Source organism: Hyla sarda, chromosome 4 (genome assembly GCF_029499605.1).
Source record: "Hyla sarda isolate aHylSar1 chromosome 4, aHylSar1.hap1, whole genome shotgun sequence".
Classification (NCBI taxonomy): domain Eukaryota; kingdom Metazoa; phylum Chordata; class Amphibia; order Anura; family Hylidae; genus Hyla; species Hyla sarda.
In genome coordinates this window covers 283,670,135-283,694,284 of record NC_079192.1, presented here as the reverse complement: position 1 = coordinate 283,694,284, position 24,150 = coordinate 283,670,135, and the positions used below count along the sequence as shown (strand labels likewise).

The 24,150-nt window shown below is 42.4% G+C and overlaps 1 protein-coding gene across 2 annotated transcripts in view; it reads left to right on the top strand.

The window, feature by feature from the left end:
- The window catches only part of LRRIQ1 (leucine rich repeats and IQ motif containing 1), a 213,004-nt gene extending 191,025 nt beyond the window's left edge, over positions 1 to 21,979 (top strand). The window contains exons 23-25 of one of the 2 annotated variants that reach the window (XM_056574413.1): positions 622 to 682; positions 6,536 to 6,659; positions 18,203 to 21,979. In XM_056574413.1, the coding sequence (XP_056430388.1) occupies positions 622 to 682; positions 6,536 to 6,659; positions 18,203 to 18,336 (319 nt within the window). In that variant the 3' untranslated portion in view covers positions 18,337 to 21,979. The remainder of the gene's footprint in view (positions 1 to 621; positions 683 to 6,535; positions 6,660 to 18,202) is intronic. The other variant, XM_056574412.1, reaches the window with a different exon arrangement.
- Positions 21,980 to 24,150: the final 2,171 nt, after the last annotated feature.

The following is a 24,150-nucleotide window of genomic DNA, read 5'->3' as shown; positions in this document are numbered from 1 at the left end:
GATAGTACTCCTCTGTGCTCTCTACTGTCTGATTGGACTCACCTGTGCTCTTTTCTGTCTGATAGGACTCCTCTGTGCTCTCTTCTGTCTGATAGCACTCCTTTGTGCTTTCTCCTGTCTGATAGAACTCCTCTGTGCTCTCTCCTGTCCTATCAGACAGAGGAGTGCTAGCCCACCTTCACTTACTGGAGCTTGTCCATGCCTGTGCTTTAGGTTGGACAAAGCCATGATTTTATAAGCCTTGATTTCTATACAAAGAAAATAACATTTTCTTATGAAGTATGTTAGAAAGGTTAATGTTTTGCCAACATGTACATCATATGAAAAGTTTTTGTATCTGACAGTGTCCATTTAACTATTAAATCCATATTGCTTTCCCTTATATCCTACTTTCTTTAGTCATGTTCTCCCCGTGTAAACAGCTTAGATGGTTTATTCAAGTTCCCACAAACCACGTGTAGACCACAAGTCCACATAGCCGTCACGCAAGTTTTAAAATTTAGAAGGAGAGTATGAATAGAAATTTGTTATGTGAAATAAAATCCTTCTTCTGCCTACCTGGAAAGAAAAAAAAGTATGTATATATATTTTTTTGTATCATTTGATCTTCTTTTATTGCAGTAAGGGTTTCTTGCCTGAATTAAACCATGATGTTCTGCATGGGGGACGTGTCCAGCTTGTGGTAAGATATTATCCCATATTTTTCCCATAAGGATTATTATCTGATTCTATATCAACCACTAAATATTCTGAATAAATACCTTGAATACATTTCCAAACAATAAATGGCCATGTGTTAAACACGCCACAGAACTGTCTATGATAGGACTGATTGTAGATGATATACCAGAAATAAGAGATATGTAATTGTATCAAGGTGTTTTGTTATTGTGCTGCATAGATTACTGGTGAGGCTGGCATGGTTTACATCAAGATCCAGAACGCTGAGCCACCATTTACATGCCGATTATTCATGCCTCCCTTATTATTGTTACATTTCACATTCTGTTGTGGAATTTATTGTTATTTCATTTTTTCTCTCCTATATTTCTGATAATGTCATACATCTTTACATGAAAACATATGAGATAAAAGAAATCTCTAGACCGTGCACATGTTTATGGGCATGTATTTACAGCTGGTCTGCAGCAGTGATGCTAAGTTTTTTCTAGAAGACTACAGTGGACCTCACACATTAGAAACTAGTGCAGACAAAATAGTCAATCATACCTATAGCAACCATTCAAATCACTCCTGTCTTTTTCAAACCATTTGTTGGGAAAAATGCGGCTATCGGCGCAAATTGCAAGTGAATTCGGGGGGCGGCGACAGAGCTCTGCGGGCGGCGTGCGGCAGAAGAGGACGGCTCCCTGGATGCAACGGAAGCCGGTGAGTTGCCTAGAAAAATCTAGAGGGCTACAGTCTGAGACCACTATAGTGGTCTCTAGACTGTAGCCCTCCAGATGTTGCAAAACTACAACTCCCAGCATGCCCAGACAGCTGTTTGCTGTGTGAGCATGCTGGGATTTGTAGTTTTGCAACAGCTGGAGGTCCACAGTTTGGAGATCACTGTTCAGTGGTCTCTAAATTGTAGCACTCCAGATGTTGCAAATCGCAGCATGCCCAAACAGCTGTCTCGGCATGCTGGGAGTTGTAGTTGCGTACCTCCAGCTGTTGCATTACTATATCTCCCAGCATGCCCTTCTGTGATCAGTACATGCTGGGAATTGTAGTTTTGCAACAGCTGGCGGCACACTGGTTGGAAAATACTGAGTTAGGTAACAGAACCGAACTGAATGTTTTTCAACCAGTGTGCCTCCAGCTGTTGCAAAACTACAACTCCCAGCAGGCACGGTCTGTCAGTACATGCTGGGAGTTGTAGTTTTGCAACAGCTGGAGGCACGCTGGTTGGAAAATACTGAGTTAGGTAACAGAACCTAACTGAAGGTTTTTCAACCAGTGTGCCTCCAGCTGTTGCAAAACTACAACTCCCAGCAGGTACTGACAGACCGTGCTTGCTGGGAGTTGTAGTTTTGCAACAGCTGGAGGCACACTGGTTGGAAAATACTGAGTTAGGTAACAGAACCTAACTGAAGGTTTTCCAACCAGTGTGCCTCCAGCTGTTGCAAAACTACAACTCCCAGCATGCACGGTCTGTCAGTACATGCTGGGAGTTGTAGTTTTGGGAGTTGTAACAGCTGGAGGTTTGCCCCCCCATGTGAACGTACAGGGTACATTCACATAGGCGGGTTTAAAGTAAGTTTCCTGCTTCAAGTATGAGCTGCTGCAAATTTTTCGCCGCAGCGCAAATTCCTAGCGGGAAACTCACCGTAACCCGCCAATGTGAATGTACCCTAAAAACACTACACTACACTAACACCTAATAAAGAGTAAAACACAACATATACACCCCCATACACTGTCCCCCCCCCCCCCCCCCCCCCCCCAAATAAAAATGAAAAATTTATTGTACGGCAGTTTTTCCAAAACGGAGCCTCCAGCTGTTGCAAAACAACAACTCCACGCATTTCTGGACAGCCACTGACTATCCAGGCATGCTGGGAGTTTAGCAACAGCTGAAGGCACCCTGTTTGGGAATCACTGGCGTAGAATACCCCTATGTCCACCCCTATGCAATCCCTAATTTAGTCCTCAAATGCGCATGGAGCTCTCTCACTTCGGATTCCTGTCGTATTTCAAGGAAACAGTTTAGGGCCACATATGGGGTATCTCCGTACTCAGGAGAAATTGCACTACAAATTTTGGGGGGCTTTTTCTCCTTTTACCCCTTATGAAAAGGAAAAGTTGGGGTCTACACCAGCCTGTTAGTGTAAAAAAAAATTTTTTTACATTAACATGCTGGTGTTTCCCTTTACTTTTTATTTTCACAAGAGGTAAAAGGAAAAAAAGACCCCCAAAATTTGTAACGCAATTTCTCCTGAGTACGGAAATACCCCATAGGTGGGCGTAAAATGCTCTGCGGGCGCACAACAAAGCTCAGGAGTGAGATGACACCATGTACATTTGAGGCCTAAATTGGTGATTTGCACAGGGGTGGCCGACTTTACAGCGGTTCTGACATAAACCCCCAAAAAAAATACCCACATGTGACCCCATTTTGGAAACTATACCCCTCACGGAATGTAACAATTGGTACAGTGAGCATTTACGCCCCACAGGTGTCTGACAGATTTTTGGAACAGTGGTCAGTGAAAATGAAAAATGTAATTTTTTTTTTGTACAGCCCTCTGTTCCAAAGATCTGTCAAACGCCAGTAGGGTGTAAATGCTCACTGTACCCCTTATTACATTCTGTGAGGTGTGTAGTTTCCAAAATGGTGTCACATGTGGGGGGGTCCTCTGTTCTGGCACCACAAGGGGCTTTGTAAATGCACATGGCTTCCATTCCAAACAAATTATCTCTCTAAAAGCTCAATGACGCTCCTTCTCTTCTGAGCATTGTAGTTCGCTCGCAGTGCACTTGACGTCCGAATATGGGGTATTTCCATACTCAGAAGAAATGGGGTTACAAATTTTGGGCGGCATTTTCTCCCATTACCCCTTGTAAAAAAGTAAAATTTGGGGAAAAACCAGCATTTTAGTGAAAACACTTTTTTTTTTCATTTACCCATCCGACTTTAACAAAAAGTTGTCAAACACCTGTGGGGTGTTAAGGCTCATCGTACCCCTTGTTACGTTCCTTGAGGGGTGTAGTTTCCATAATAGTGTGCGATGTGGGGGGGGGGTTGCTGTCCTGGCACCATAGGGGCTTCCTAAATGGGACATGCCCCCCAAAAACCATTTCAGAAAAACTCACTCTCCAAAGTCCCATTGTTGCTCCTTCCCTTCTGAGCCCTCTACTGCGCCCGCCGAACACTTGACATACATATATGAGGTATTTCCTTACTCGAGAGAAATTGGGTTACAAATTTTGAGAGGATTTTTTTTCCTTTTACCCCTTGTAAAAATTCAAAAACTGTGTCTACAAGGACATGCGAGTGTAAAAAATGAAGATTTAGATTTTTCTCCTTCACTTTGCTGCTATTCCTGTGAAACACCTAAAGGGTTAACACGCTTACTGAATGTCATTTTGAATACTTTGAGGGGTGCAGTTTTTTTAATGGGGTCATTTATGGGGTATTTCTAATCAGAAGACCCTTCAAATCCACTTCAAACCTGAACTGGTCCCTGAAAAATTCCGATTTTGAAAATTTTGCGAAAAATTGGGAAATTGCTGCTGAACTTTGAAGCCCTCTGATGTTTTCCAAAAGTAAAAACATGTCAACTTTATGATGCAAATATAAAGTAGACATATTGTATATGTGAATCAATATATAATTTATTTGGAATGTCTATTTTCCTTACAAGCAGAGAGCTTCAAAGTTAGAAAAATGCAAAATGTTAAAATTATTCATAAAATTTTTGAATTTTTGAAGTATCGACGAAAATTTACCACTAACATAAAGCAGAATATGTCACGAAAAAACCATCTCGGAATCAAATTTATAAGTAAAAGCATCCCAGAGTTATTAATGCTTAATGTGACAGTGGTCAGATTTGCAAAAAATACTCCCGTCCGTATAAGCAGTGGTATGAGGGCTCATTTTTTGCGCAGTGATCTGTAATTTTTGTTGATACCATATTTGCTTATATAAAACTCTTAATACATTTTTTATCAATTTTTTGGGGAATAAAATGTTATAAAAAAGCAGCAATTTTGGACTTTTTTTTTATTATTATATATTTTTTTAAACCCTCACGCCGTTCACCGTACGGTATCATTAACATTATATACCAAATATGTATATAAACATTTTTTTTTACACTTTTTGGCGGTGAAATAGGGAAAATGGGACAATTTACGTTTTTATTTGGGGGAGGGGGTTTTTCACATTTCATTTTACATCTTTTTAACTTTTTTTTACATTTATTTTTACACTTTAATAGTCCCCATATGGGACTATTTATAGCAATCATTAGATTGCTAATACTGTTTAGTGCTATGCATAGGACATAGCACTGATCAGTGTTATCGGCTATTTTCTGCTCTGGTCTGCTCAATCTCAGACCAGAGCAGAAGACCCGTGGAAGGCAGAGGAGGCAGGTGAAGGGACCTCTGTCTGCCGTTCTGGATGATCGGATCGCCACGGCAGCGCTGCGGGCGATCCCATCATCCATTTTATGGATCCAATGCTGCAGATGCCATGATCTGTATTGATCACGGCATCTGAGGGGTTAATGGCGGACAACCGCGCGATCGCGGATGTCGGCCATCACCGGCTGGTCCCTGGCTGTTATCAGCAGCCGGGACCTGCCGCGCATGATCCGGGCATCGCTCCGATGCTCGCGGTTATGTATTGGAAGTAAATGTACATCCTGGTGCGTTAAGTACCACCTCACCAGGACGTACATTTACGCCCTGCGTTGTTGAGGGGTTGTGTTTGCATCCTCTGGATCCAGGTCAGTTGAGAAGTATGGTAGAGCAGGAGTCAATTGTATATAGTGCAGCGAGAGGATGGAGAGGATTCCCTGCCCCTTGGGGAACATCAAGAACAGTGAGCAGCCAGAGAGAAAAAAAATAAAGTAGTTGGTGCGTTGGAACCACTGCCCTCCAGGAGCAATTGGAGGCGAGGAAAGAGGCCCAAGAAAGGAGGGGATGGAGCTAGAGGAAGGTGCAGAAGTAGATGTTGTTGGTGTGGTGAGAGGTTACAGAAGTGGACAGTTGCAAGAAAGTGAGAAACAAGGGACAGAAGTGATTGGGATTTGGTATCTACAACTGGTTACAACTACCTATAGCAAATGGCAGCCATCCTGGAGAGTTAAGGTGGCAGCTGAGCACATGCTGCAGTACACTGGACGTGAGAGCAGTATCAACTATGTAAACCCAGAACCTCAGAATGCATCATTCTAGTATGTGCAGAGCCTATGGGTAGTGTTATTCAGAGGAAGTTATTAAACCATATAGACAGCTTTTTTCATCGAAATTTGTTGCATGAAAAGTTGCAGGCTGGCCCCATGCAACATTTTCTGTGACATTTCATTTAGAACGTTTACATTTTATTTCAATGGAGTCATCTTATTTAGAGCACTTAGTGTAGGGGTCACTGATTTATCAGTATTATTTTTGTGAAATTTTGCACAAATGTCTCAGGGGCCAAATTAAAAAGTTATGACAGGTGACCTGCCCCATAGAACTCTATGCGACGATTGTATTAAGGTCCATGCGACATTTCATACATTTGCCGCACAGCCGCCACTTCTCTGCGACAGAGAAGTTATGTGGTGATTCATCAAAGTCTGTACACCGTTTGATAAATTTGGCGCAAGTCCGCAATATGTTGGTTCAAAAACTGTTGAAAATTCACACAACACTTTGTAAATGTCCTCCATTGTGTGTACATTGAGGAGCACTTCTGTGGTTGTTAATGTCTGTGGCAGATGTGCAGTGGTAAAGGCTATGTTTATACACAGTTTTCTGGGGTAACATTGGGTCTCAAAAACAGCCACATAGTTACAATATTTGTCACACTTTTCAGGCTAAAGAACCTTTAAGCAAAGAAGCTGATGACATAGACCTTATGTCTTTGAAATCTGGAAGTACATTATCTCAGAACAGAGAAGAAAAAGTGAAAACGCAAAGAAGTTCTGGGACATTATCTAGTAAGTAATGTATTCAGATAGTAAGCATTTACACATCTTACTGTATCATATTTTATAAAGGACCTCCCAGCATGCCTGTTATAGTAAACACTTGCATCCCTCATAAAGTAATTCTGGATTTTCTTTTCTTAGAATTGTACGTTCTACCATTCCTATGTTAATGCCCCTGAAAAAAAAAAAATTTGACACGTAGGTGTTAGCAGTGGGGTGTGTACCCAAAGTCTGTGACCCAATCACTGCTGACAGTGTCAGACTGTGTGGGGGCAACATTCGCAATTTATGAATACAATTCAGGAAGAATAACAGAGGAAAAGCACATTAAAAGGGTACTCTGGGGGGTCTTAATCAACTGATGCCAGAAAGGTAAACAGATTTGTAAATTACTTCTATTAAAAAATCTGAATCCTTCCAGTACTTATTAGCTGCTGAATGCTACAGAGGAAATTATTTTCTTTTTGGAACACAGTGCTCTCTGCTGACATCATGACCACAGTGCTCTCTACTGACGTCTCTCTGTCCATTTTAGGAACTGTCCAGAGCAGCATATGTTTGCTATGGGGATTTTCTCCTACTCTGGACAGTTCTTAAAATGGACAGAGATGTCAGCAGAGAGCACTGTGCTCATGATTCAGCAGAGAGCTCTATGTTCCAAAAAGAAAAGTCTTTCCTCTGTAGTATTCAGCAGCTAATAAGTACTGGAAAGATTAAGATTTTTTAATAGAAGTTATTTACAAATCTGTTTAACTTTCTGGCACTAGTTGATAAAAAAAAAAAAAAAAGTTTTCCACCAGAATACCCCTTTAAAGAGATAAAGAGAAAGCGCTTAAAATATGTTATTCTATGGAAAATGCTAATCTTGTCTAAAACTCACTCTTTAGAAGATTTGACCAGTGGCGTTGCTAGGGTTGGTGTCACCCGGTGCAGTAGAAAATGGTGTCACCCCCATACCTCCCCCCTCCCCCAGTAAGTTTTTAACCTGTTGTGACAGACACCACTGTTGTAGCGCATTGTGAGAAATTCCAGTATAATAGTCAGATATAACAGTTGCCACAGAATGGGAAAGTGTTAAAGAAGTTTTCACCATTTAAATATACAGCTCCCAGAATTACTTAAAGGGGTACTCCACTGGAAAACATTTACTTTTATATCAACTGGTGCCAGAAAGTTAAACAGATTTTTAAATTACTTCTATTTAAAATCTTAATCCTTACAGTACTTATAAGCTGGTGTATGCTCCACAGGAAGTTGTGTAGTTCTTTCCAGTCTGACCACAGTGCTATTTGCTGACACCTCTGTCCATGTCAGGAACTGTCCAGAGCAGGATAGGTTTGCTATGGGGATTTGCTCCTACTATGGACAGTTCTTGACATGGACAGAAGTGTCAGCACAGAGCACTGTGGTCTGACAAAAGAAATTAAAAAAGAAATAACTTCCTGTGAATCATTTATACAGCAGCTAATAAGTACTGGAAGGATTAAGATTTTTAAATAGAAGTAATTTACAAATCTGTTTAACTTTGTAGCACCAGTTGATAAAAAAAAATGTTTTCCAGTAGAGTACCTCTTTGAGCAGTGGTGAGGTTATGCTGGGAGTTGTAGTTTCACTGACCTAACTGTAGAACTGACAAGCGACTACAGCTCTGATAGGACATAGAGAGGAGAATGTACAATGATATTAGTGACTACAGGTGACGTCTTCTCTATAGTCTTCCCTTATCTAATTCAGATGGTACATACCGCCAGGACTTGTTCCAGCTAAAACTTCTCTCTGCAGAACTTAATGCCCAGACGTCTCCTCACTATGTCAGCGCATTCTCATCCTCTATATGAAAACTATTATTATTATAAACCTGCCAGACACTGTATCCTCTAAATATAATACTACTATACACTATACTCTTTGATTATAAACCTTCCATACACCATACCCACTGAATATAATACTACCACACACTGTACATTCTGAATATAATACCAACACATACTGTACCCACTGAATATAATACTACCACATACTGTACCCTCTGAATATAATACTACCACCCACTGCGCCCTCTGAATATAATACTACCACACACTGTGCCCTCTGAACATAAATCTGCCACATACTGTACCCTCTGAATATAAATCTGCCACATACTGTACCCCTGAATATAAATCTGCCCCATACTGTACCCCTGAATATAATACCGCCACACACTGTACCCACTGAATATAATACTACCACATACTGTACTCTCTGAATATAATACTACCACAAACTGCGCCCTCTGAATATAAATATGCCACATACTGTACCCCTGAATATAAATCTGCCACATACTGTACCCCTGAATATAATACCGGCACATTCTGTACCCTCTGAATATAATACTACCACCCACTCTGCCCTCTGAATATAATACTTAGAGATGAGCGAACTACAGTAAATTCAACTCGTCACTAACTTCTTGGCTCGGCAGTTGATGACTTTTCCTGCATAAATTAGTTCAGCTTTCAGGTGCTCCCGTGGGCTGGAAAAGGTGGATACAGTCCTAGGAGACTCTTTCCTAGGACTGTATCCACCTTTTCCAGCCCACCGGAGCACCTGAAGGCTGAACTAATTTACGCAGGATAAGTCATCAACTGCCGAGCCGAGAAGTTTGTGACGAATCGAATTTACTGTAAGTTCGGTCATCTCTAATAATACTACCACAAACTGCGCCCTCTGAATATAATACTACCACAAACTGCACCCTCTGAATATAATACTACCACAAACTGCGCCCTCTGAATATAATACTACCACAAACTGCGCCCTCTGAATAGAATACTACCACAAACTGCACCCTCTGAATATAATACTACCACCCACTGCGCCCTCTGAATATAATACTACCACAATCTGCGCCCTCTGAATATAATACTACCACAAACTGCGCCCTCTGAATATAATACTACCACAAACTGTGCCCTCTGAATATAACGTTGCCATACAGTGCACCCTCTGAATATAATACCACAACCGCAGTAACACCCCTCAACATCCGTTAGCTGATGCTATTACCACGGGAGGGGGGGGTATTGGTGGTGTTGCTAGTGGATGATGGGGGTGCTACTACTGGGGGGGGTGTTGCTGGAGGATGATGAGGGTGCTACTGGCCATCCCCCCTGGCAGTATCACCCCCATCATCCATCGGCAGGATCATCCTCCTGGCAGGAGCACCGCCATCATCCACCATCAGGATCTGCTGTTGGAGGTGCTGCTGGGGGGGGGGGTTGCTGGTGGATGATGAGGGTGCTACTGCCAGGGGGGGAGCATTAGGTAGGCAGCAGTTCCCTCACATTAGGTAGGTAGCAGTTTCCCCATATTAGGTAGCATCTTTTCCCCACATTAGGCAGCATAGATTCCCCACATTTGGTACCAGTTCCCCCACATTAGGTAGGTACCAGTTACCCCACATTAGGTAGCAATTTCCCCACATTAGGTAGCACAGATTCCCCACATTAGGTAGCAATTTCCCCACATTAGGTAGCACAGATTCCCCACATTAGGTAGCATAGATTCCCCACATTCGGAAGCATAGACTCCCCACATAAGGTAGCATAGACTCTCCACATTTGGTAGCATAGACTCCCCACATTAGGTAGCATAGATTCCGCACATTTGGTAGTAGTTTCCCCACATTAGGCCGCAGGTTCCCTTGCAGGTTCCCCACAATGGGTCAAAGTCTCCCCACATTAGATCGCTGGTTCAACCCCCCCCCCCCACACACACACACACACACACAAAAAAAAAAACACATACAACACAGAGAGACACACACAAACACACACACAGTCAGAGACACACACTCACAGACAGACACACACAGTCACACACACACAGTCGCACAAACACACACACACAGAGTCACACAGTCACACACACACTCAGAGAGTCACACAAACACACACAGTCGCACACACACAGAGTCACACACACACACAGAGTCACATACACACACACACAGTCACACACACAAACATAGATAGAGACAGACACACACACTCACCCACCCAGTGCAGCGATCCTTCTCACCGGGCGCCCTGCGAGTGACGTAACTGACATCCTCCTGCGCGGCCATGCGGTGTAACGTCAGGCCGGCGCAGACGTGGGAGCGGAGGCCGGGCACAGTGCTGGTGAAGGTGAGGGGGTGTGTGATGACGGACGGGCGCACAGTGCAGGTGAAAGGGGGGGTTGCTGACGAACGGGCGCACCGCACACACAGCGCAGGCGGGGGGGGGGGGGGGGGGTGCTGACGGACGGGAGGCCGGTCGGGCACAGATGGGGGTGTCGGTGTAGCTGGGGGGGGAGCTGCGGAGCGTCTTGGTGTCACCCCATTAGGTTGGTGTCACCTGGTGCGGGCCGCACCCCCCGCACCCAGGTCGCAACGCCACTGGATTTGACTAGTCTTTTGCAAATGCACAATGTAGATTCAAGTGAAAATGTACCGTATGTCTTTACTTGATGTAGATGTCTTTTGCATAGACTTAAAATGGCTAAAAAAATCCATAACATTTCTATTTCTATAATCAGAGTTGATGTGTATAACCTATTCTATATACTAAGTAGGGGATATATTATTTCTTTAGGAGATAAATAGACCTCTCTTTTTTTGGTTAGTTCCATTTAAAGACCCTTTCAATATTATGAGGAATTACATAAATTGAATGCTTTCATATATTATTACCAAATGTTTCCTTTTAACAGTAGGAATTTCTCATTCACTATATCTGGCATGTAGATTTATATATGTACATTTCTTACTCAGTTTTAGAGTTTTTTTCCATGAGTAGTGCTGGTTTGTTCCTGAATTCTGAGCCATGAGGGATTCTTTAGCCGTCTTCCAGCTGGTTTCATGGTGCAGCCACACTATCTTTTCTGGAACCTTGGTGTCACAAAAAGATATTTAATTATAAAGGTATATAAAAAAATTTAAAAAAATGTCAGGGTGGAGCTTGCAGGAATCTCTGATTTCCGAAAAGTATCTCCCTTGAGGATGCTGATGGTCTGTTTTTCATTCACTAGTTTCCACTTATAACTCAAGGAGGAGAAATCTGTAAGATTACTAGATTGGTTGAACAAAGCTTTATTTAATGTATAAGGCATGGCCATTTTGTTACATGGTCTGATGTATAACATCTCTACATTTCTTAATTGCAGTCAGTAGATACCTACGTCATTTAGTGAGTTTCAGTTGACTTAGTGCATCTAAAAGTCACAGCTCATGGTGAACTATTTACGATAAACAAACAAAAGAACAATAGCATGCACTCACCGCTCCATTGGTGTCTAGGCGTCCGGAGGTCCGGGTCATGGGGCGGCATGTGAGGAATCGCTGAAGCGCTCAGAGGCTACGCCGGTCATTTCACGCGACAAGGCGCACTTCTTCCGGCCGGAAGAAGCGTGCATTGTCAAGTGAAACGACCGGCGCAGCCTCTGAGCACCTTGGCGATTCCTCACATGCCCCCCCCCCGTGACCCCGAACCTCTGGACACCGTTGGAGTAGTGAGTGCATGCTATTGTTCTTTTGTTTGTTTGCTATTTGATACTCCAACTGTATTGCCTGCACAGCGCAGGTGTTATTTGCTTCACTGGATCCATATACAGCTCTGCATACGTATCCTTTTGCTCAAGTTGTATCTACATAGGAGTGCTCTCCCCTACATTATTTTCTGCATTATACATATTTACGATAAACGTATGCAGGTAGAAGATGTTGTTCGGCACTGCCGTGACACAGGGACCTCTGTAGCGCTCTAGGCTGGACTGCATCTCTATATGAAGCGTATAATGGTGCTCTGATTTCAAGTATTGCAAATAACAAAAATGAAGAAGATTTCAAAGATAGTCGGCACTCACTACGTCTTCGGAGTATCTCCTTTATTAATACTCGCATATCAAATACAGGGGAGGACGACAAACAGAGGAGGGGATACAACGAGGGGACAGCACTGTTTCGCACTACGGCATGCTTCAACTGGCTTCTGAATCCAAATGGAGTGTAAGTCCATAAGCAGGTGCACAATTACTTTAACCCATTAAGGACCACGGGCATACGGGTACACCCTGATGCCCTGGTACTTAAGGACCAAGGCGTACCTGTACGCCCGTGGGAATTTTTGGTCCCCGATGAGCACTGGACGGGGTCCGGACCAGGATGCCTACTGAAATCATTCAGCAGGCACCCTGTGAAAACCCAGTGGGGGGTCAGGAGAGTAACCCCCCCCCCCCCCCCAATGTCGGCAATCGAATGAATCCACAGAGGAGATTCCGGTCATACGGGTCACGGATTACCCGGAATTAGAAGGTGATTGGCGGTGTACTATACACCGCCATACACCTCCTGTTGCTGGGGGAGGTGGCGATTTTTGGCGATTTTTTTTTATTATAATGGTTTGTGATTTGTAATCATACACCGTTATATATAGTATACACAAATCACATACACTACACACTTCCCCGCCCGTCCCCCCCCCCCCCCGCCCCCCACACACACACACCCCGCCACCGTAGAAAAAAGGCGATGGCCCACCGGGCATTTGCGGCAGAGAAGGCATACGCTTTACTTGCCTCCGACTCCGAAAATGCCAGTGAGGACGAGGAGGATCCTACTTTTCTGTGTTTTTCCTCATCCTTCCCATCATCAGGAATGATGAGTCCCCCAGAATGTGGCGGAGACGCTACCAGGCGAGGCCACGCACCTCCCCATGAAAGTGACCCAGTGGCCGACACTAGTACGAGCATCCATGCTACTCGTAATAGGAGTCCGACTCCCAGACAAGCATACCTTTCGGTGAACCTGTCTGGAGACCCCCAGAGGAATATCAGCCACGGATTCCTGAGTTTGTTGGCGACTCAGGAATCCGGATTGATACGGCCGGATACATTGAAATAGACTATTTTAGTTATTATTTCAGTGATGACTTTATCAATCTAATGGTGGAGCAAACAAACTTATACGCCCAACAGTTCATTGCCCATCACCCTGATTCGCTTTTGGCTAGGCCCAATGAATGGTATGCCGTTAATGCAGCCGAAATGTGGACATTTTGGGGCCTCGTGCTGCATATGGGCCTAGTCAAAAAAAACAGTGTCAGGCAGTACTGGAGCAGGGACATCCTCTACGAGACCCCCCTTCACAGTATGGCCATGGCACGGAGGCGGTTCGAGGCCATTTGGAAATGCCTGTATTACGCTGATAATGCGGCATGTCATTAATCAAGGTATTCTCTCTCTGCAATAACTTTTTATCTCTAAGTTCACCTGGTTTTGCATTAACCTGTTCTATGCCAGCAAAGCGTAGAACACGAGGATCTCCTCCGTGGGCATTCATTACGTGGGACAAGAGGCGAGGCGATCCTTTTCCAGAACAAAATGAATAAAAATGTACTCTGATGCGGACTCTTAATTGCCTCTTTGTCTTGCCCACGTAATAAGAGCCACATGTGCAAAAAATCACATACACAATGTATTTAGAAAGACAGGTAATTAACTCATGGACTGTATTTACAATGGCACCTATCCTTAAGATATTAGTATTGATGTTATATTTGTAGAAGTTACACGATTTACATTGCAAATTTCCCTGGAGGATCAACTCTTTAATCCAGGAATGTTGTTTATTATCTTCATTTCAGGCTTTGTTCTTAATTACATCTCCTATTGTTTTATTTTTACCATATGCTATTAGGGGTCTCTTCTTGGTTATTGTGTTTAAAGGGGTACTCCACTGCTCAGCGTTTGGAACAAACTGTTCAGAACGCTGGTGCCGGCACCGGCAGCTCGTGACTTCACAGCCCCCCCCCCCGCCCCATGACGTCATGAGGGGCGGGGCTATGACATCACGAGCTCCCGGCTCCAGCGTTCAGAACAGTTTGTTCCAAATGCTGAGCAGCGGAGTACCCCTGTAAATCCTCATCTCCTTCCAATATATACCAGTTTTTTTGATAGACTGTTCCAAAATGTTATTCATAGGTGAGTTATTAAATGTAAAAGTAAATCTTCTTTCTATGTTACTTATTTTATATTGCTTGCTATTTATTATCTCATTTCTATCTCCCGTATCTGCTCTTTTCTTTCCTGCTTTTATTAGTTCTTCTGGATACTTTCTTTCATGCAATCTATTTTCTAATTCGTTGGCTTGTTGATGGTATGTAGCTTCTTTTTTTATCCTTTTTAATCTGACGAATTGCCCGTAACGGATTCCCTTCTTTACTGAGTGCGGATGCGAACTATTGAAATGCAGCAGCAAGTTTTTTGCTACTTTTTTTTACGGTAACCTTCACTGCTTAATTCACCATTAGTTATTTTAAGGCAGACACCTAAACACTCAATAGAGTCTCCTCCGAACTGACTGGTGAACTCCATATTGACCTCGTTGCTAGCATACAGATACGCAACAACCTCAGTAAACTGCTCTTCAGTCCCTGACAAGATGATCAGTATATCATCAGCAAAACGCACGTAGGTTTTTATGTACTGTGTGAATGGTTTCTGAGTGGTATATGCATGTTTGGACTCAAACCTGGCCAAAATTAAATTGGCGTATGTATAGGACACTGGGGTCCCCATCGGGGTGCCAGTGTCCTGTCAGTACCATTTATTGGAGAACTGAAATGTGCTGTTGGAAAGAATAAATTGTAGGGCCTCACAAATAAACTTGTCCATGTAATGGGACAAGTGCTCAGTCGTTGAGCCGACCCCCGCCACGATGGCACGACCCTGGGGTCGGCTCAGCGACTTATGCACTTTGCACATTTAGATGGTTTAGGGGATTTTGGTATAAGTTTTTCAGAATTCTTAAGTGATAACATACCACTAGTTACTTGTTTCTTAAGGAATGTTTTTAGTTTATCCCGAATTTTAGGGGTTGGATCACTCATAAGGGGAGGTATATGTGTTTATGTCTGACAATTGCCTCTCGGCATTATAGTGCTGTTTTGACAGGACCATGACACCCTTATCGGATCGGGTAACCACTAAATCAACTCTCGTTTTTAACCACTCCATAGCTTTTAATTCCCCTTTTGACAAGTTAGGGACTGGTTCAGGATACAAAATAGATTTCGCATCCTTCTATACTGCTTTTTGAAACAGATCGATATAACTACCTTGTATAATAGGTGGAGAGAACTCTGACTTATTACCTTTAGTAAACCTTTCGGTACCACTCTCTGACATACTGTCAATAGGTTCATAACTCTCATCAAATTCCAAGGCCTCTCTTGTTGTGTAAATTTTGGCACTATAACAAACCCTAAAGGACCAATTTTCACTGGAACATCTCCTTCTTTAGGTTGCTGCTCATTCATCGGTTTATTCTAAAAAACTTATACACGTTGATCTCTTTAATGGCTCTATGTAAATCTATCTCAAACTGCACATGTGAAATCGATTTTGTATCTTGAACCAGTCCCTAACTTGTCAAAAGAGAAATTAAAAGCTATGGAGTGGGTAAAAACGAGAGATGATTCAGTGGTTACCCAATCCGATAAGGGGGGCAGTTTCGTGGTCCTAAAAAATTGTACTATAATGAAGAAGCCGAGAGGCAATTGTCAGACATAAACACGTTACCCCCCCCCCCCCCCTTTATTAGTGATCCCACCCCTAAAATTCTGGAAAAAACAAAAACATTCCTTAAGAAACAAGTAACTAGTGGTACTATATCACTTAAGAATGCTGAAAACTGATACCAAAATCCCCCAAACCATCTAAATGGTATTTTCTTCCCAAAGTGCATAAGTCGCTGAGCCGACCCCTGGGTCACCCCATCGTGGCGGGGTCGGCTCAGCGACTGAGCACTTGTCACATTACGTGGACTGGTTAATGCGACCACTGTTACCTAGTATTTAAAGGATACAAGCCACTTGTTACAAATAATGGAGGAGATTCAGTGGCAGAAGGGGTGGAGCCTATGCTCTATAGACGTTGTTAGCCTGTACACCCACATCCCCCATGATGTGGGTGTACAGGCAATTCATGATTTCTTATAGTATTCTGATAAATCTCCAGATTTTTTACTTTTATTTGTGAGGCCCTTCAATTTATTCTTTTCAACAACACATTTCAGTTCTCCGGTAAATGGTAGCGACAGGACACTGGCACGCCGATGGGGACACCAGTGTCCTGTACATACCCCAATTTATTTTTGGCCATGTTTGAGTCCAAACATGTATATACCACTCAGAAACCTTTCACACAGTACATAAAAACCTACGTGCATTTTGTTGATGATATACTTATCATCTGGTCAGGGACTGAAGAGCAGTTTACTGAGTTTGTTGTGTATCTGAATGCTATCAACGAGGTCAGTATGGAGTTCACCAGTCAGTTCGGAGGAGACTCTATTGAATGTTTAGATGTCTGCCTTAAAATAACTAATGGTGAATTAAGCAGTGAAGGTTACCGTAAAAAAGTAGCAAAAAACTCGCTGCTGCATTTCAATAGTTCGCATCCGCACTCAGTAAAGAAGGGAATCCCTTACAGGCAATTTGTAAGATTAAAAAGGATAAAAAAAGGAGAAGCTACATACCACCAACAAGCCAACGAATTAGTAGTATCCAGAAGAACTAATAAAAGCAGGAAGGAAAAGAGCAGATACGAGAGATAGAAATGAGATAATAAATTGCAAGCAATATAAAATAAGTAACAAAGAGAGAAGATTTATTTTTACATTTAATAACTCACCTATGAATAACATTTTGAAACAGTCTATCAAAAAAAACTGGTATATATTGGAAGGAGATGATGATTTAAATACAATAGCAATGGCTATGGGCCCTCTAGGGTTAAATGATAGGGTGGAACTGAACTCCTTCGTCTGTCACCCTTCCAGGTCTGAGACGTCATGTGGTCACATGTTTGGGTGTATGACTTTGGTGATTGGTTTAAATTAATTGTGCACCTGTTTATGTGGACTTACACTCCATTTGGATTCAGAGGCCAGTTGAAGCACGCCATACTGCAAAACAGTGCTGTCGCCTTGTGGTACCCCCTCTGTTTGTTGTCCTCCCCTGTATTTAATATGTGATTATTAATTAAAAAAAGATACTCCGAAGACATGGTGAGTGCCGACTATCTTTGAAATTTTCTTCATTTTTAACTAATTACGATATCGATGCCCATTTTATCGAATCTGTTAATTTAATTATATAAAGAGCATCAACAAAGTAAAGGAGGAGAGGATATTGAAAAGAAGAAAAAACTACTACAAGAGGACATAGTTTTATATTAGAAGCGCAAAGATTTAAAAGTAATCTTAGAAAGTATTACCTTACTGAGAGAGCAGTGGATATATGGAATAGCCTTCCTGTGGATTTGGTAGCTGTTAATACAGTGAAGTAGTTTAATGCATGCATAGGGTGGGCAGAAGACTATCCTTCATATACGATAGGGTCAGGCACTATTCATAGTATTTAGAGTACTGGGCAGACTAGATGAGCCAAATGGCTCTTATCTGCCAACACATTCTACGTTACTATGAATCTGTTAATCTAAATTTTTTTCTTTATGTTTTCTAGACAGAAATGTATGTGTACCAGTGAAAACTAATACTGGACCTCAACGGAAGGAACGCATCTCATTTCGAGACAATCCAGTTCAACTCAGTGGTGGTTGGGGAGGAGGGAAAAAGAAAGGAAAAGCTGTTAAATAGTTTCGTTTTTTCTTTTTTGTTTAAGGATGCATAGATGCTCCATTTAATATTTTATTTAAGATTCAAAGTATATGCTATTGTACAAATAGAAATTTATATAGATGCATAAAAAACGTGTCTTATGAAAATGGCTGCAATGTTACATTGTCTAATAATTCTGTGTTCTATGGTAATACATGATATTCATATTCTTTTTTTAAGGGCCTTTGTTGATTTATTTTTTTAATAATGTATTAATATATAAGACTACTATTGTTATGAGAAAATGACAGCATGTGTTTATTTTATTTTCGTATGTTGTGCATTCCTTTTACATGTTCATTGCATAATTATATTTTCTTTCTATATTCTTGTGGAAATGGTGTAATACAAGCAGGTACGTCCTGCTGCCATCCTGTACTCGCCACCACCCCCATGCTCCATTCTCGAATGGCCGCACTGCTGGCCCGGCAGTGCCTCCCATCAGGGTCCTCTCACTGTCTGCCACGGCTTCATCTGTCCTTTTGCCACTGCTATGCTCCCCCAATTTCCCACTCCCATAGGTGGTGTGCACCTGCAAATTTTAAAAGGCCAGTTATCTGCCACCACCACCAATCTCTGGCTAACACTTAAGGCGGCTTCACCCAGCATGATGTGCCTGATCAATAGTGTTGTTCCTTAGTGTCCATAGCAAAGGTGTGCTGTTCTTATTCAGCTGTTCTAGGTATTCTGACCTTTGCCTGTCTCCTAGTTTCTGATTCTTCCTGATCCCTATTGCACCATACTGACTCTTCTTTTGCTGACCCAGATTGCTAACCTGAATCTTTACTACCTTCTGCCTGTAGACCATTTCACTCTCTTTCTGCCTCATTTCTAGGTACTGTTTGGATTCTCCTTTGTATGACTTGAATTGCTGACTATGCTTATCTGTCAGTCCCACTGGTACAATCTGGTCCACTGGGCCAGCCACTACCCACACAGAAAATATGCTTGAGAAGCAACCTGGTGTCCTCTAGCAGCAGAAGTCCAGATTCTCCATCCTGGGGTCAGATGAAGGGTGAAAACCTAGAGGGTACTTAGACTCAGCTCCTGGACATGTGGGGAGTTAACACACATTGTCCAGAAATGTACTTAATTGAATTTATTGAGAAAAAAATATGTTATTCGGCCATACATCCTTAGGAAATAGTGGGGGGGGGACTTGCATTGTTAAAAAAAAAATGCTTTTACATGCCCCAATGGAGACACAGTCAGTGACATCTATAAAATGCTGCCTATGCCTGTATACCACTGCAATAGAGACAGCGCAAGCTATTTCTGTAACTCCCCAAGGTTTTTATCTGAAGTTTATTTTCCTCAGCCAGTTATTTTTTTTTTTTTTTTTAACAAGGCACTGTTGATCTTCTTTTGGAACAAACCCACAAAATACCTTCTAGACTATAGATATGTCTATTTAAAACAATGTAACAAAATGGCATGCTAATTTCATACTAAACAAATAACTATTGTTCATTGAAAAGTTTTGTATTACGTATGTTTTATATTTTCTTCTGAAGAAAATCTTTCATATATACACATACATTTTTCGCTCATAACATATTTATATCCAAGAACATACTGAACTTTTTAGAGGGTGGTTCACCATTTTTAAAGTTCTACATTTGGTTGAATCTAGTGTCTGTTTTCTTATGAGCAGCTGTTTTGAGCAATACTCAGAGATGAGTAAGATTATTATTTATTGTTATAGTGCCCTTGGTTCCAGAGCTCTGTACATATGAAAGGGTTACAATACATGACACAGACACAAGTACAATTAATTAAATGGTAGACTGATATATAAGGAGAGGATCCTGCCCGCAAGGGCTTACAATCTACAAGGGGCGGGAGGAACAGTAGGTGAGGGAGATGGCTGGTCATCTGTGAGCACTTACCGTGTGTAAGTAGCCCTTCATAGGGCAATCTAGTGGCAGCAGGGTAATTTTAGGTAGTAGGTTGTCCTGAAGAGATGTGTTTTTCGGTTGCCCTTGAAGGTCTTGATGGTGGGTAAAAGCCAGATGTGTCTGGGTAGTAAGTTCCAGTGTATAGAGAAATTATGGCAGAAATCTTGGAGACAGTTGTGTGAGGTGCAGACGAGGGGAGAGCACAGACGGTGGTCTTACGAGGGTCGGAGATTGCGCGAGCGATTGTATCGGAAGATCAGGTCAGAGTTGTATGGAGAGGATAGGTTATGGATGGCTTTGTATGTCACAGTGAACATTTTTTAACTGAATTAGCTTGGCAATGGGTCACCAGTGAAGAAAATTGGCAAAAAGGGGGAGACAGAGGAGAACCAAGGGAGCAGTTGGATTAATCGGGCAGCAGAGTATGGATAGATTGTAGGGAAGCTAGTGTTTGATGAAAAGCCACAGAAAAGGATGTTGCAGTAGTTCAAGCAGGAGATGATGAGGGCATGTACCAATAGTTTAATTAAGTCATAGTTGAGGAAAAAGCTGATTCGAGAAATATTTCTGAGGTGAAGGCAGCAAGAGTTGGTGAGGGTGTGGATGTGTGGTTTGAAAGACAGAGCAGAATCGAAGGTTATCCCAAGGCAGCTGACTCGTGGGACTGGGGAGAAAGTGGAGCCATTGACTGTGACTGGTAGATCGGGTGGGTATGGTTGGAGAGATGGGGGAAATACAATGAATTCCGTTTACACCATGTTTTGAGTTTTAGAAAGTGGGAGGAGAAAAAGAAAGAAATATCTATATGTAATGAAATAGGTCTGAAAACATTAACGTTATTGTTTTGCCTTTCATTATCACATTTTGAGGAACTAGGAGAATAGTTGAGGAGACTGCACAAAACTGGTGTATGTAGTCTTACAAGCAATGCAGTGCTCCATCAAAAAAAAAGTAAGTAGCTAATTTTCAGAAGAAAAATAACTTGTTCTACAGTGACCCTTTCAGGAGGGGACTTCTCTACAAATCAATGTTCACACCATAAATAGCCTTAGATTAGATGTGCTACTATCCTATTCCCAAATTTAAAGGCGTACTCCGCTACTAGACATATTATCCCCTATACAAATGATAGGGAATAAGATGTCTGATTGCGCGGGACCCACAGCTGCTAGAGTTTAGCCAAGAATAGTGCTTAGTGATATATTCTGTACTGAGAGTGAAATTAGATATCACATACTAAGTCTAGGGCATCAAACAGTGTCTGCAAAACCATCAGGTGGCACTTGCATGACATTAGGCTATGAGCCAGACTTCCAGCTACAGGTGTTCAATTGACCTCATGCTACCGCTCTCAAAGGCTAGCATGGTGCAAAACAAGATAGCAATGGAAGCTGGAATGGCGCTCTATCCTCTTCAGTGATAAGTCTTGCTTTTCTGTTGAATGCAATGATGAAGATTGGTCTGAAAACCATGTGGGCAATGCAAGGGAATGTTACACTGGTCCTTCTCTTGGGATTTTGTTTCAATTTTTTATCATTTGCATAAGATTACCATGTCTATTGATTCAGTGACTTCCATAATTCCAAAACCTTTCTTTCTTGGTGTTGCAATATCTATGTTAAAGGTGTACTCCGGCCCTAAAACATCTTATCCCCTATCAAGTATGAGCTGCGGCAAATTTTTCGCCGCAGCGCAAACTCCTAGCAGGGAACTCACTGTAAACCTCCGCCAGTGTGAATGTACCCTAAAAACACTACACTACTCTACACTAACACATAATAAAGGGTAAAACACTACATATACACCCCCTTACACTGTCCCCCCCCCCCCCCCCAATAAAAATGAAAAACGTATTTTATAGCAGTGTTTCCAAAACGGAGCCTCCAGCTGTTGCAAAACAACAACTCCCAGCATTTCTGGACAGCCACTGACTGTCCAGGCATGCTGGGAGTTTAGCAACAGCTGGAGGCACCCTGTTTGGGAATCACTGGCGTAGAATACCCCTATGTCCACCCCTATGCAATCCCTAATTCAGTCCTCAAATGCGCATGGCGCTATCTCACTTCGGAGCGCTCTCGTATTTCAAGGAAACAGTTTAGGGCCACATATGGGGTATCTCCGTACTCGGGAGAAATTACACTACAAATTTTGGGGGGCTTTTTCTCCTTTTACCCCTTATGAAAAGGAAAAGTTGGGGTCTACACCAGCCTGTTAGTGTAAAAAAAAAAATGTTACACTAACATGCTGGTGTTGCCCTTTACTTTTTATTTTCACAAGAGGTAAAAGGAAAAAAAGACCCCCAAAATTTGTAACGCAATTTCTCCTGAGTACGGAAATACCCCATATGTGGGCATAAAATGATCTGCGGATGCACAACAAGGCTCAGGAGTGAGAGCGCACTATGTACATTTGAAGCCTAAATTGGTGATTTGCACAGGGGTGGCTAATTTTACAGCGGTTCTGACATAAACGCAAAAAAATAAATACCGACATGTGACCCCATTTTGGAAACTACACCCCTCACGAAATGTAACAAGGGGTATAGTGAGCATTAAAACCCCACAGGTGTTTGACAAAAAAAAAAATTTCACTAAAATGCTGGTGATACCCAAAATTTTTCATTTCCCCCAAAATTTGTAACCCCATTGCTTCTGAGTAAGAAAATACCCCAAATGTGGATGTAAAGTGCTCGGCAGGCGAACTACAATGCTCAGAACAGAAGGAGCGCCATTGGGATTTTGAAGAGAAAATGTGTCCGGAATTGAAGGCCACGTGTGTTTACAAAGCCCCCATAGTGCCAGAACAATGGACCCCCCAACATGTGACCCCATTTTGGAAACTACACCCCTCACGTAATGTAATAAGGGGTGCAGTGAGCATTTACGCCCCACAGGTCTCTGACAGATTTTTGGAACAGTGGTCCGTGAAAATGAAAAATTTAATTTTTCATTTGCTCAGCCCACTGTTCCAAAGATCTGTCAAATGCCAGTGGGGTGTAAATACTCACTGCGCCCCTTATTAAATTCTGTGAGGGGTGTAGTTTCCAAAATGGGGTCACATGTGGGGGGGGGGTCCACTGTTCTGGCACCACGGGGGGCTTTGTAAACGCACATGGCCCCTGACTACCATTCCAAACAAATTCACTCTTCAAAAGCTCAATGGTGCTCCTCCTCTTCTGAGCATTGTAGTTCAACTGCAGGGCACTTGACGTCCACACATGGGGTATTTCCATACTCAGAAGAAATGGGGTTACAAATTTTGGGGGGTATTTTCTTTTTTTTTTTTCCAAATGCAAAAGTTGTGAAACCCCTGTGGGGTGTTAAGGCTCACTTTATTCTTTGTTACGTTCCTCAAGGGGTCTAGTTTCCAAAATGGTATGCCATGTGGGGTTTTTTTTGCTGTTCTGGCACCATAGGGGCTTCCTAAATGCGACATGCCCCCGACCAAAATTTGCTCTCAAAAAGCCAAATATGACTCCTTCTCTTCTGAGCATTGTAGTTCGCCCGTAGTGCACTTCAGGTCAACTTATGGGGTACCTCCATACTCAGAAGAGATGGAGTTACAAATTTTGGGGGGTATTTTCTGCTATTAACCCTTGCACAAATGTGAAATTTGGGGGGGAAACACGCATTTTAGTGAAAATTTTTATGTTTTATTTTACATATGCAAAAGTCGTGAAACACCTGTGGGGTATTAAGGCTCACTTAATTCCTTGTTACCTTCCTCAAGGGATCTAGTTTCCAAAATGGTATGCCATGTGTTTTTTTTTTTGCTGTTCTGGCACCATAGGGGCTTCCTAAATGCAACATGCCCCCCAAAAACCATTTCAGAAAAACGTACTCTCCAAAATCCCCTTGTCGCTCCTTCGCTTCTGAGCCCTCTACTGCGCCCGCCG